Below are 14,766 nucleotides of genomic sequence, written 5' to 3' on the forward strand. Positions count from 1 at the left end.
TTATGAGTAGCAGTGCGAAACTTTGTCGAACCGTCAGCCGCCCACCCACAACATTTCATTCCACATAAAAATCCAAACATTTGTTCAGCCGATGGTTTTAAGTTTTTTCGAATTATCTGACCTGATTTTGAAAGTAGTTTTTTTGGCCTAGTTTAAATATTTATACAGCAATGAGTAATGAAAAGCAAAAGACTGAAATTAATTGATGGACTAAGTGCTTGACAAGAAAAATGTGATTTTAAAATTCTGTAATTCTGAAATTGAAATTAAAAACTTTTCCCAAGGCAGCAAATAAATGTGTGCTAAAAGAATAATTAATCTTGGAAAAAAGATCAAAGCATATCAGAATTAATGTCAAAACTAATCTGCAAGATTATTTTTCAGAGATCAGAGGGCTCAATAAAAATGTAAACACACTAAACACAAAACGAGAATAATAAATCTAATTTTGTGCACATTTCTTTTTCAATATTGATTATGTTTAAAATATTAATATATATATATGTTTAAAAATTCTGAAATCTGCGATCGTTTGGCGCCATCTAACGCCTAAATATCTCGAAAGCTTTTTCGAATAAAGATCTATAGCTTTTTCGAACATAATGCTTGATATTCTGCCTAGAGAGCGCCACCCATTCAAGCTTTTCACGATCAGCTATGAGAGAAAAACCCGGAAAACTCATATGCAAAAGAAACACACTTTCCTCCTTCGTTTCAATGTTTGTTTATTTTTTCGACAAAAACACAAGTAATACTATATTCCTTTGTTGTATGCATGTATAATGGGGACTTTGGCTGGGGTCTTTAAATCCCACCAACCCAAAAACAATAGGTCAGAAATAAGTGGCACAGTGAATACATACACACAATAAGGCGAAACTTTGGCATTGAACAAATCATAAAGCAAATAATAATAATAGTTGCATTTAAACAATCTTAGTATCTAAATCCACGGTTTGTGCTCGAAACGGTCAAATTTCCGCTGGTGGTTGCAGCTCCAAGTGGATTCATGGCGGTGCAGGCGTAGCTGCCGTTGTCATCTGCAGGATTCCGACCCATTCCGATGAAAGCCAAGGATTCCAGGCGGAAACGAGGAAGAGAGAAGGTAAAACGATTAATGAGCTGGTCTGATTTGGTTACACTCAGAGAAAAATAAGGGTGTTTTAAATGGGAGCATCATTCATGTTCCAGGTCACTAAGATTTTTTTTAAAGATTTTGAATCTAAACATTTAAATTGACTATCTTTTAATACTAAAATTAAACATTGATTTCAAACGTATATTATAAAGTCTTAAAATATTAAAATAGAAAATTAAAATGCAGCTTTTCAAAGTAAGAAAACTTCAAAATTTTCGAAAAACAGCTTTGCAGAAATCTGGCCTAAAACCTGCACTTCTAATCCCATAACTTTTCTCACAGGCATCCGAATTATAAATGGCATACTTCTAAATGATTGTGGTTTAACTCTCTAAAAAACTGTGTTTCCAGTTTGTTTTGTATTTTGGGGTCGATTTTCCGTCATTTTAATGATGTTACCCCTTTCCAAATTTTCGAAAAATGGCTTTGCTGAAAAGTCACCCAAAACCTGCACTTCTAACCCCATAACTTTTCTTACAGTCATCCGATTTACAAATGGAATACTTCTAAGGGATCGTGGTTTAATTCTCTAAAAAACTGTATTTTCAGCTTGGTTTGTATTTTGGGGCCGATTTTTAGCTATTTAAAAAAAATATATAATAAAATAAAGATAAACTTGTGTACAAAAATAACGTATTAATTACTTTAATATGAAATATTACTATTATTATAACCTGGTTATTCTGCTTTGTTCAAAACTGAACTTTAGAAGTGATGTTTCTTGCCAATATGTTTTTCCAGACCACTTGTTAATGAAAAGTCCTACAACAGAGCCCCCAATTTTGTTGAGTGCCTCTGTGGCTGACCCCTTTGCCCGCATTACTCACCTGGATAGGCCTGCGGCAGTGTTAGCCGGCACACGCCGTTCCGGTACTCGATGCAGTGCCTGCTGCCGGACTCCAAGTGACCGCCGTTGTGCGTCCAGTTGACCTGCGGCTGCGGATGCGCCTGCACAATGCACTCGAATCGGGCCGTTCCGCCCACACCGACTGCGATGTCTTTCAGGGGCTGTCCGTCCGGCGGATTTCGGGTGGATCAGAGGGAGATTTACGGGTTTTAGACTTAGTGGGTTCGGGGTTAATGACTCTGGCTTACCGTTATGAATAATGGCTGCCTTTGTGCCAGCTCATCGCGACTCAGATGCGCATTGACGGGTTCCGTATTGGGCAGTTCCGGCACTGGATTTGGAGTCGGAGTGGGGGAAACCATTAGAATCTCTGGCTCAGCGTTTTCAAAGCGCATCCATTAGTGGGATTAGCACGCGGCAAGCACGAAACACAAACACTTAGAAGTACGATTCACTTTAAAATTTAAACACGAAGAACGCAAACAAACATTTCATGCAAAAACAAGGCAGCAAGCTGGGTATTTTCTCTTTTTTGGTTAGCATGCTTTTCGAATTGGGGTTAAAACAACAGGACCTGCATATTTACACACTTAAACTACTGCCGATGACGTTTTGGAGGGTTAATCACAAGGGCACAAAACCACGATTGTCGCTCTTTAGTCCAAAAGATACAAAAGTATCTTTTAGTTTATATCTTTGGTAAGCGACAATCGTGTTCACAACATAAACTTGTCCTAGACTAATTGACAACATCGATAGCGAAATGTGATAGCGTTAAGCTCTGATTGGTGGCTTTCATCTGGTGACAGCCGTCCACTTTTTGAGTGCTTCAGTACCTGTGCGGATCATCTGATCCGGCGGCAGTCGAGGAGCCTGGGCATGGAGGCGGTCCAGGTGGATATCGAGGCTGTGGCAACTGGGCAGGCTATAGCGCTTCTGTTGGCTAGTGAAGCTTCGCGGAGCCTTTGGTTTACTGGCCGACCAGTTCCTGGTCTGATTCCTTCGCTGAACCTCGTTATCGGAACTGTATCCCTGGGTGGATCTCTCGTGCTGGACGGGAATCACCAACTCATTGCCGGGAGCAAGTTTCAGGGGATACGGGGAGTGGCGTCCGTTTTGGATTGGCCCGGCATTGCCGTTGCTATTGCTGCTGCTGTTCCACTGGCTACTCACGAACTTGTGGCCCTCGCCGGGAAACAGGATGCCAAACTCATAGCCAAAATCGTATTTGAAATAGATTAAACCGGTATTGGGGTCGACGCATTTGGTGCCTGATCACAGTTTACAGACAAACGTATACAATAAGGGGTTTATATTCATAATTGGGGAAAGAAAGCGTACATGAGCTTATAAAGGCATTGTTATGAACCACAAAAAATAGGGATTTCTGGATGATAACAAACTGATCACATGGGTTCCGGTAAATGTAAAAATAAAAGTCAACTTATAAGTAAACATAAATAAAATAAATAATTCTTTGAACGCTTAATGTATGTAATGTAACTCATAAGTCCAAAAAAATATAAATATATACACAAACACTATATATGTTCGTTGAATGAGTATAGATTAGTAAAGTTCGGATTGGAACCATTAAAATCATAAAATATATGAAATCTAAATAATAACAAATTAGTAAAGGTCTTAAATGAAATAACGAATTTTATAATAAAATAATGTCAACTCAATAAGTGATTATAGAATTTGTCTAAGGATTAGTAAAGATTTTGTTCCGAATAAGAAACTTGAATAATTTCAACCTAATAAACTCTGATTTTAAGGTGGATGCGGATGCAAATTTCTCAAACCAATTCAACTGAATTCTCAATTTTCAAATTTCAATTCTGATAATACCAATTCAAATGTGTGGGAGCTGGCTCCAAATCTCTACTGCGGGCTTTAGTCCGAGGATTCAATGAAAAGTGAAGACTTACCGTATTGAGAGACGCGCGATTCATCCCGGAAGGCCTGAGGTTGCTGGCTGCTGCCCTCGCTGGGAGCCCTTTTGAAACCTGGACGGATGCCATTCGAGGCAGTGCTCCTCACCTCCCTGCTCACATCATCCACGAATTGGTGAGACTTCTGGAGGAAGGTGGAGCCCATGCGACGTCCCTGATTCTCGGCCTGCTGTTGCAGGTTGCTATAACCATATCGGGGCAGAGTTCCGGCCCTATCTATCTGATCCATGGACTGCTGCTGCTGTTGCTGTTGCAGTTGCTGTTGCTGCTGCTGTTGCTGCCTCATGGTGGAGTTCCTGTTCAAGGACTGAGTACGATGCTGGGTGGTCACTGTACTTCCACCGCGTTGCTCCTTCCTCAGCGTGTTGATATCCACTTGGATCTTGCTGGGCATTTCGGGTCCACGATCAAACTCCATGGGCGACAACACCCTTTCGTAGGTTCGTGGCAGACTGCAGGACCTTCCGGCACCTTGAGGTGGCGCCACGCGCCTGAAACCCTTGGTCAGACCATCGCCATATGGTGACCACAGCGGTTGGATGCGTGCTCCTTCGATCTCACTCTCGTAATCACTCTCCCGGAATTCTCCAGGTATGAATTTCGTGGGAGTGGCTGGCGGTGGCAGATGGGATTGCCTCGAGGGCGTGCGGCTTGTGGCGGGACTGTAAGGAAACGGTTCCACAATCTGTTGATCCCGCTGCTCCTGCGGACTATCGAAGTGGATGACTCTCTTGGTCTGCTGCATATTCACCACCCGCTGAGAGCTCTCCGTGGACTCGTGCATCTGCATCACGTTCTTCGTTTCGGTGGCCACCTTGGCCAGGTGCATCGGAGCTCCAGCAACAGCATTGTAGTACATGGTCGGACGGGCGGTGTTGTTGGGTTGCTGCTGCGTGGCAGCTATGAACTTGGCTGCCACAGGTTTTGGCTTGAAAACAGGCTGACTTTGCTGCTGGCTCTGCATAAACTTGGACTGCTTCGAACTGCTCTCTGTTTTGATTTCGTGGCGAATCTCCTTGCCAATCGGTTCAAACTTGGGCCTGGCATAGCTGCCACCCAACTCCTGAGGAGCAGGCTCAAATTCCATGGGCGAGGGCGTAATCACCACCACTGGCGACTTATGCCCGTTGGTGGCAATATTAGTGCGGGGAGTGGGTGTAGGTGGGAACACCACTCGATAGCCCTTGATCTCCGCATCGGATTCATTGGCACGGGACACGGAACGGAAGCGTTCATCAATCTCACTGCTATAGTCGCTAAACTCCGCAGCCGGGGTTTTCCTTTGGGCAGGAATGGGACTGGGATAGGTGACCACTGGTGGTGGGGCCGCCGACGAGGAGAACTTGGTTTCGTGATGCGACGAACGGCTGCTGCTCTGCATGTTGTGGGAGTAGTTACTGGTCATACTCGACGAGGTGTACTTGTAGTCCTAAAGTGAAAATAAACCAAATTAATAATCATATTACCTTAAGGGAAGTCAGACACAGAGGGTAATGTGAGTTAACGAACGGGTTTAGATATCAGGCGAATGCTTAACTCGATTAGGTTGATAGTTAAAGTTGGAGTAGGGTAAATGAAACATCAATCAAATGAACGAACAGGAGGTCTTAGTACTCGAAAGTTCTTAGAACTTTTCAAACTAAGAAGGCATTAATGCTTAATCTAATGTAAAATGTGGATGATAATCAAGGAGCTTAGTGATTAATGGGCGTGTATTTCAGGGCTTGGGTGTTAGCTGGTTAACTAGTAAGAACAACAACGACACAGAGGCTGTTTGCTGGTGTAATAGGAAGCTATCTTTGAGCTCCCAGTGCTAGCGACAACGACAACAACAATGAACGACAATAGTAACGACACACAGATAGACACAGAGTTAGATCTAATGCGAACCTTCGCCTCCTGGCTGCTAAAATTCGATTGTGGTGGGACTTGAGGTTGAGCCTGCTGTTGTGGCTTCGGGGTGAAGTAAACCGGTGCCGGTGGTTCAGGCTGCAATTTTGGGAATTGCGTCTGCGGTGGTGCATTTCCCATAGTGGATGATGACTTGGTCTCGTAGTAACTTGTCTCCGATTTTCGATAGCTCGAATGCTCTTCTGTATCAGCTGCATAGCCACTGGACTTGAAGGAAGTCTCAGTGGTGGCCTGTTGTTGTTGGTTGCGATTTCCCGGCTCCACATCCGATTCACTGCCACTGTACTTGTACCGATCACTCTCGTAATCGCTTTCGTAGAGTCCCAACCGGGTGGGTAGAACAGGAGGTGGTGGTCTGTAGGTGGTGTTGCCCAAAGGTTTCGTCTGAACATGTGGTGCAGTGGTGGGTGTCAAAGTGGGCACCGAGTGAGGCAGGACTTTGCTGGGTCCTTGGATTAAGTTCTGTTCAAGCTTCTGTTCCATACTCTCGACAATAGAACGACGGCGAGTTTCTTCCACCTTGGGAGCAAAGCAAATCTCTGGTGGAGTTCCAGGTTCCAGTTCCACATTTACCATGTGAGTTACAGGCGCTGTGGTCGGAGCTATGCTCTTCACTATCTGATTCACCAGGAAAGGTGCATTCAGCTCCTTGGTTGGAGTAGGTGTGGTTAACTTGGTGATCACCGTTTTCTCCGATTTCTGCTCCACATCACTGGTGTAGCCAGTGACCCCAGAGGGTGTCCATAGCCTCGACATGGCCACTCCTTCGGCGGAGGGTTTTGGAGATGGTGAACGTGGATTCTGTTGGGCAGGAGTAGCCAGAACCGCTGCAGGACGCACAATGGGCTGTCCATACTCCACCTTCACCTCCTTAGTTGTTGTGGTTTCGTGTTGCACAGTTTGGAGACCCAAAGGCGGTGGAAATACGGGTACACCACCCTGCGGTGGTGGCTCCATGGGTTGGACCTCGGAAAGTATCTTGATCTTCTCGGTGATTAGTGGTACCTTCGGTTCGCTTCTTTCTGCTTTTGGTGAGTAGCAGAACTCCGGGGCATCTCCTGGTATCAAGTTAAGACTTCTGAGTTCCTCCGCCAGGGATTGCGCCTGCGGTTGTCGCACTACAGTCTCCAGGGGTTTAAAGGCCAGTGGCTTGGGTCGTTGGGTCACCGTCTCCTCATCGATCTTCTTGAAGTAGTCAAACGAGGACGAGGAGGTGGTCGACTTGTGCTCGCTCTGCTCGTATCTGGTGCTGGTCAACGTCTGCGGTAGTTGCTGCTGCTGTTGGCCAAAGGTGGTGGCCACCACTGGTGTACAGGGCTTGGGTGGCACGGGCGGTGGGGCTTTGGTTGTGGAGGTGGTTGTGGTGGTGGTGGGATGTGTCTGATCGGGCTGAACCATGCTGGCAGTGGCTGTGTTCGTGGTGATGGTGATGGTGTCGCTTGTGGTCGGTGTCTTGGGTCGCGAGGTCAGCTCGGGCAGATCCAGGTAGTTCGATTTGTGCTCTAGACGCATGGTTGCCTCGGTGGTGCAACGATGCTCAGTGATCACTTTCGACTCGGACAAACCGTGGAGATCATTGGCACTGGTCACATCGGTCTGACTGCTCTGGAACGACTGTTGGGTTCCGCTGTTCCCATTCTGAGTCGGCACCTGGATCGGTTCATTGTGTTTTTTTGTGTGATGATGGAGTGTGGTAAACCCGTGGAATGAGCAAAGCGAAACGAAAGAACGAACGACGTTGACATCATGAGAGGAGAAAATTCACAAAAGTTTGGTTTATTATATTGATCGATATTATAGTAAGTTAACAGAGTCGAAAAAGAAGAGATAGAATAGATCGGAGTAGATTGAAAGAGTTGTAGGTGATCGTGGAGGATAATGCATAGTAGTCGGTGGTTAGATATTGAGCACATGCACACTTACTTCGGTTTTGAATTCGCTGGACGGAGCCACTGGACCCGTCTCATACACGATGGTCTTCACCACTTCCTGCATCCGCTCCGGAGAAGGCTCCAAAATAGCGCAGTCGGCAATGCTCTTGGCCTCACCTCCTGCATTTGTGGCACGCACCATGTACTTTCCAGAGTCAGAGGTTTGCGCTAAAAAATTTAAAAATATTACATGTTATATAAAATTAAAACTTAACTGGGTCCATCATTACTTAGTCTTTGATTTATAATTAACTTGCTTAAAAACCCCATTTATAACTACATTATTAATTTATGTAACAAATGTTTATACATATCTGATGACTATATCTCAATTCACTTTAATTTAATTCCTTGTATTCAAATATTTGTACAAATTATATTTAATACGTAAAGTGCAGCAGTTCACATCCTTACACAATAAAATTTAATGGGCAATTAAAACTTATATAAACAAGTTTAAAGACCTAAATAGTTTGCTTGAGATGTTTGCAAAAACATGTTTATGCTGATGTTCGATAAATTAAACATTCAATAAATGTGGGTTAAATAAACAATTTGCTTGTGCTGCCATTTAGCTGTCATTTCCTTTCGATTTCGCTAATTTCGAAAGGAAATTCGAAAGTAAAATGTTTAAATACACAGCTTTGTGATGTGGGCGGTGATGATGGAATAGATAGTTACCCTTCTCGATTATTAGTCTGTATGAGTTGCCCTGGGCCAGCAGGCGATGCTCGGAGATGCCTGCATCCTTCAGTGGCTTGTCGTCCTTCAGCCAGGTGACAGTGGGTTCGGGCAATCCTGTGACCTCAACCTCCATGATTAGTTTCTCGCCCTTCTTGCTGACTTGAGCCTGCAGACGTCGCCCAAACACAGGCGGGAATATGGTCTCTAAATTCGATGAAAAGCATACCAAACCATTAGCATTAACATATGTGAACACAAGTATATATCAGCCTTTGTGTGTCATTGCAACAGATCTGTTGGTGAAAAATTTACTTGAACAGCCGTCCCAATAATCGGCCATAATGAATAATTCGTTTAGACAGCCGACAGGCAGTAAAAATAATCTCAAACACACATTGCAGGCAGCGACAAATCTGCAAACAGCCCGAGTAAATAAACGATCTCGGTCTTCAACGCGATTTACATAATAATAATTGCAGACATTATCCCACAGCCCCAACCCCAGAGAATATTTATAAATTTGTGTAAGAAAATCTTTTGCATTGGCCAAGATTCTCCCTCACCCGGGCAGCACCAGCCATACAAAAACGATTGAAATATAAACAAAAACAATATAGCTGAGAAGCATCCATCCTCCAACCCCGTCGACCACTAAAAACTCATCAATATTCTGGGAGGCAGTCGAGCGGCATTCAAGCCATTGACGTTTGAAGATCTATTGACGGTCCCCTCGTCCCTCGACAATGACACTTTAATGCTCTCCGCTGATTGATGTGGCGCATGGACAGACGGACAAACGGACACGGACAAACGGACAGAGCAAACGCCAACATATGATATAGGGCCCATCCCAGGGAACATGTGTATGTGGTTATTTAGATTTGTTAACACTTTTCGCCAGCTTTTTTAGTTCATTTAATTCTGGGAAATTGATTTCCTAAAGAAATAGCCGGGGTGGTCGTAATTTGATACGTTAAATTAGGTCGCGGACAAGCTAACGTTCGGCGCCATTAAAAAATAACATTTCCGTTTTTCAGAGATTTTATGTGTTGCCTAAAAAAGTTTCCAGTATTTCCTTTAAATAATTAGATCAAGGTTATGGTTGGGAATCTTTGCCATAAATATTTTATGTCTTATAAAAAGTAAATGGAAATCCTTTTTAGCCAAAATACTACAGAACCTACTTAAGTATTTAGTTGGCCTCCATATTATATTAAATTCTATTAATGTCTGTTTAGTTACTCTATCTCTTAACACCACTCTTGAATATATATTTCTGATACTCACTTTTAACTACCAAATCCGCAGTGCTGGTGGACTGACCCACCGTATTGGAGGCGGTCACGGCATAGCGTCCCGCATCGGCCACGCCCACCTGTTTGAGTTCGATGGTCACGCGATTGCACTTGTTGGAGATCTTGGTGTGGGCGTCGTCGAACAGCTGACCTCCGTTCTTCTCCACCTTGATCTCGGGCGAGGGAAAGCCGTCGTAGATGGCCTCCATGCTGACATCGGTGCCCTGGTCCACGATCTTTCCGCTGAGGGGAGTGGTGAACCTGGGTGCGATTTCCCTCCTGAGGCGAGTGGGCGAATCTGGGATGGCCACGGCGGATTGTCCATTGGAGGCACTGGACTGGATGAAATTAAAGGACTTCTGCTGCACACTGGGACTGCTCATCTCCTTGCTCTTGTGCAGCTCCTGGTAGTGATGACTCTCCACGATCTCGGGTCGCTGTTGGCCAAGTTGCTTCAGCGATTGATCAATGTGAGCGGAGGAGTGATGAACTTCGGTCTGGGGGGCATTTCCCTCATACGAGTTGACCTGCGATGTGGAGGTTGTGGTGAAGGTTTGCTTTTTAATAGTAACTCTCGACGACTCCGTGTTGTGTTCCTGGCTCATTGTCTGAACATCACTAGAGGCGGGCAATCCACTTCCAAGGATATTCAAGAAGGCCACACAGGTTGCCTTGCCTGCCTCGTTTTCAGCCACACAGCTGATTTTGCCCACGGCATCATGGGTCAACTTCTGAATGGTCAACACCTGACGTTCTCCACTTGTTGAGACCAGGAAATTGTGACCATGAACGGGTTGATCGTTGAAGAACCAATGGACTTTAGGTGTCGGTTTGCCCTTGACAATGCACTCGAACTTGATCACCTCATCAATTTCGCCTTGTTTGTCGCTGAAGAGTTCTTTGAATTCTGGACACTGATGGCGGTCGACAATTTCTACCGAAGACTGACTACTTCTACGATTTTCAGGTGCATTCACCGATTTCACTATCAGATGCGAAAAGCACTTGGCATCTCCCGCTGGATTGGTGACCTTCACCGTATACACTCCTTTGTCATCGCCACTCACATTGTTCAGGATAAGTTTAAAGATGCCCAGTTCGGAGTCGGATTGGGTGGTGATCCTTTGATCCAACTGGAGTTCCTTGTTGGTCAGGAACCACTGAGCGGTCAAGGGTTGATCACCACTGGCCTGGACTTCCAGGATTACCTGCTCGCCTTCGTCGGCCAAAACATCGGAGAGAAGTCGTTCGAACTTGGGCTGCGAATCCTTGGGCAGGGATTGCCTTTCCGCCTGAGCCCGTGTGGCTGGTTCCGCTTGATTCAGGGGAGTCACCTTGAGCTCACAATTGCTAGAGGCTTCGCCCGCAGAATTTATAGCCACCACTTTGTAGTGACCTGCGTCCTCTTGGTAAACCTCTTGGATGATCAGGGAGCACCTGTCCCCTTGGAAGAGCAACTGCACGTCGGCGGATTCCTTGACAGGTCGCTCATTATGATACCAGATCACCTCTGGCTCCGGTTGACCCACAATCACGCAGTCCAGCCGCACAGGTTTGCCCTCGAATATGGATACATCCTTCAGCGGCAGATGCACGGCCGGCTTGATGGGCTCTATGTCACTGGCCATCTCGGAATCGGAGGTCTCGTTGGGCAGGCGACCCTTCACTATCACGTTGCAACTGGTATAGGCCTCGCCAGCTAAGTTCTTGGCGCTCAGGACGTAGGATCCGGCGTCGTTTGGATAGGCCTGCGGGATTATCAGCGTTACGCGGCCGTATTCGTACTGAAAGTACAGAGAAAAGCACGGAAAGTCTAGTCAGTTTGAGTTTCGGTACTCACCACACCATCCGATGAAAATGTGGTGAATTTTGAATGCTGTCGGCTCGTTCTAGTTTTGTGCTTTTTTTTGCAATTAAAAATTTTCCTTCTTTTTTACACCGATTTAAATCTTATTTACGATTGTCTATGTGTGCGGATGAGGCACATCCGGCGGTTTGGAGAGGCAGAGTGCTCGCACTTTGTTTATTTTCCCACAACAAATGATCTTTGTTTTGCCCCAAATTGCAGGAAGCACCTGAGTTCAGGTGTTCAACGCATCAATGGAGAACAATCGGGGATTTGTTCGAATAATTGAAATGATTGAAATTCAATTCATCAAAATGAGAAGTGAGATCATGTTTTGTCAAACAAGCGACGACGCGGCAATTAAAAGTGCGGCCAATGAAATCATTTCTTAATTTTTAATTTTTATTCGTTTTTTTCGGTTTTCATTTGCCATATGAAAATGAAAATCTGCAAAGATATATATTCGCATATTTGTATACACAATGTTGGCGCCCACAATAAACAAATTGCCTGGCCTGACTGTGGTGAATTGGATTTGCCATGCTCGCATGGCTCGTTGCACAGAGGCTTTCTGCCAAAAGTTGCAGCCATTCGGCTATTAGATATTATTATTATTATATGGCGGCTATATGCTGGCCAAACTTATGCAGTGCTCTGTCTGTCTGTAAAGTGCGTTGGCGTGTTTTCAAAAAGATCGCCTTGAATTCTGTTTGACCAACGATCATCTTCAGTGGGGAGAGGCGAAATGCGTGACTGACGTCAGACAGAGCGTTTCTTTTGAATTTTGGAACTACGAGTCTGTTGAGTCCAAACCGCACATGCAACGCCCACCGCAAAAAATATAGAATTCTCTCTGCTTTATCAAGCCAAAGATTTTCATGTGGTATATACAAAGTTTCTGTGTATATGGAAATGGTCAATCGCCAGACAGTTGGGGGAATTGTACTAGGTGGTATGCCTTCCAATTTGTTTACCCTTTGCAGGGGGGATCTGATCACACTCGAGAGAAAGTCGGCGGAAATCTTTGGGGGTTTCCTTTCAAAGCTAATTTAATTGAACATATTTAAACAATTTTTCTACAATACATTTGCTCAGGAATTTTTCGAGTGGAAGCATAAGGAAAATAGTTTCATTCAAATATTTGATTCCTCTAGCTCTCATAACCGAATATGTTATTCTGAATTTAAATAATTTATGTTCCATTTACTAATATAGCTAAATTCTTCAAAAATTAATTTGTCAACACTTGTCTTTTCAATATAATTTATTCATACCCAAAGGAGACAAAATATTGGCAGACTTGCAAAAGGCAAAAAATATAAAAGGAAAATTGTGGCAAGAAAAGTGTATAGATAAAATACGCAAATAATGATCTACCCGAAATTTGAAAATATATTCATAGATATACATCCAGTAAAATTTATAATTTACGAGATTGTTGTCTTTTTATGGAACTAACCTTGGAATCGCGTGGCTGGAAGGGTTTGCCATTGTGCAGCCAGTAGACTTCTGGCCTAGGAATTCCACTCACGATAGCCTCCAGTTTGATCTTCTGACCCACTCGAGCCATTGCATTAGATAGAGGAACCTTAAAACTGGGCAACTCTGTGGGCTCCAAAGCTAAAAGAGGAGAATACATAATGATGTGAATAATATGTGGCATATCTTTAAGTCAGAAAATAATAGTAAAATATGTTTATTTAACTTACGTTCCACAATAAGTGAAGCCGAACAGTGTTCAATACCCGCCGGATTTGAGGCACTGCAGGTGTACACAGCATCGTCCTCTAGGAAAACCTCCTCGAACTTTAGAGTGGCCTCTCCATTGTTGTAGCTAATCACGTAGTCAGGAGAATCATCGATGCACTTGTCATTTTTGAACCACTGAACTGTGGGCAGGGGAACTCCAGCCACCACACAAGCGAAGCGAAAGGAACTGCCTTCGGTGGCCTTGCCGCTCTCCAGGAATCGCAGGATCCTTGGTGGCACCAACTGGACTTCAGCGGCATTTTCCCGAACAGACAAGGTGGCATTAGTATCGCAGGTTCCCACCAGATTCGAAGCACGGCAACTGAAACGGGCTGAATCGGCAGCAAAGGTCTCCTCGATCACCAGCTTGCAGATTCCCTTGTCGAAGGTGGTTTTGTAATCAGAATTATTCTGGATACTGATGCCATCCTTGAACCATTCCACGGCGGGCTCTGGAGTTCCCGTGACTTCGCATTCGAACACGAAACGATCTCCTTCGCGAGTTACGGCATCCTTTAGAGGACGAATGAAGAGTGGCGAGGCATAGCGCAGTTCCGTGAAAATGGAGTTCACCTGAATGTCCTTTCGGATGTTTTCGGTTACCGTGCGCTGCTGATCCACCTGATCGCGAAGTGATTGCAGTCTGGAGATCTCCTCGCGCTGAATGCGTGCCTCCTCCTCGCGTTTCGAACGGGATTCGTTTTCCCTGCGGAATCGCTCCTCCTCCTCGCGACGAATGCGAGTTTCCTCATCCCGCTTGCTCTGCAGACGCACTTCCTCCTCCCTGCGAGCAATGTCCCTGAGTGCCTGGATGCGGGACTCCTCCTCTCTGGCCGCATGTTCCCTGGCCAACTGCTCTCGCGTGGCCTGCTCGCGAATGGCCTGCAAACGGGACTCCTCTTCCCGCACAGCTTGCTCCCTTAGAGCCAACTCCCTGGCCGCCAGTTCCCTTTGGGCCTGCTCGATGGCCGCCTGCTGTCGTTGGCTCTCCAGTCGGGATTGCTCCTCCCTGAACAACCTTTCCTTGGCCTCCGCCTCCCTCATGGCCTTGTCCCTTTCCGCCTGATCCCGAGCCTCCCGTTCCCTCTGCTCCTTTTGGCGCTGCTCTTGCTGCAGTCGCTCCTGCACCACATTGATGTCCATCTTGAGCTTGATGAAGGACTGGAAGATGTTCATCACATCGTTGTACAAGGTGGAGACCTTGTTCATGTCGTGGGCACATTGCGAGGCACTGTCCAACTTGGAACGCAGGGCGGACTCTCGACTGGTCACATAGTTCTCGATATCGTTGACCAAGTTGCCCGCCTCCACGGAATCGCGGAGGTAGGGAACCTTATTGGAGACGCTGGTGTAGAAGTAACTAATCTCACGGTACTCCGCGTCGATCTGGGTAAGGTAATAGATATA

General features: G+C 45.3%; 1 protein-coding gene across 1 annotated transcript in view; it reads right to left on the reverse strand.

Annotated features, from left to right (window-relative positions):
- Nucleotides 1–708: 708 nt before the first annotated feature.
- Nucleotides 709–14,766, reverse strand: part of LOC108044430 — a 47,539-nt gene continuing 33,481 nt past the window's right edge. The window contains 10 exon segments of the mRNA XM_044458042.1: nt 709–1,040; nt 1,966–2,146; nt 2,234–2,316; nt 3,920–5,372; nt 5,834–7,504; nt 7,778–7,953; nt 8,467–8,673; nt 9,757–11,548; nt 13,070–13,230; nt 13,320–14,745. Coding sequence (XP_044313977.1) covers nt 937–1,040; nt 1,966–2,146; nt 2,234–2,316; nt 3,920–5,372; nt 5,834–7,504; nt 7,778–7,953; nt 8,467–8,673; nt 9,757–11,548; nt 13,070–13,230; nt 13,320–14,745 — 7,254 coding nt within the window. The 3' untranslated portion in view covers nt 709–936.

This window comes from Drosophila rhopaloa, unplaced genomic scaffold (assembly GCF_018152115.1).
Source record: "Drosophila rhopaloa isolate 14029-0021.01 unplaced genomic scaffold, ASM1815211v1 contig_163, whole genome shotgun sequence".
In the NCBI taxonomy this organism is placed as follows: Eukaryota; Metazoa; Arthropoda; class Insecta; order Diptera; family Drosophilidae; genus Drosophila; species Drosophila rhopaloa.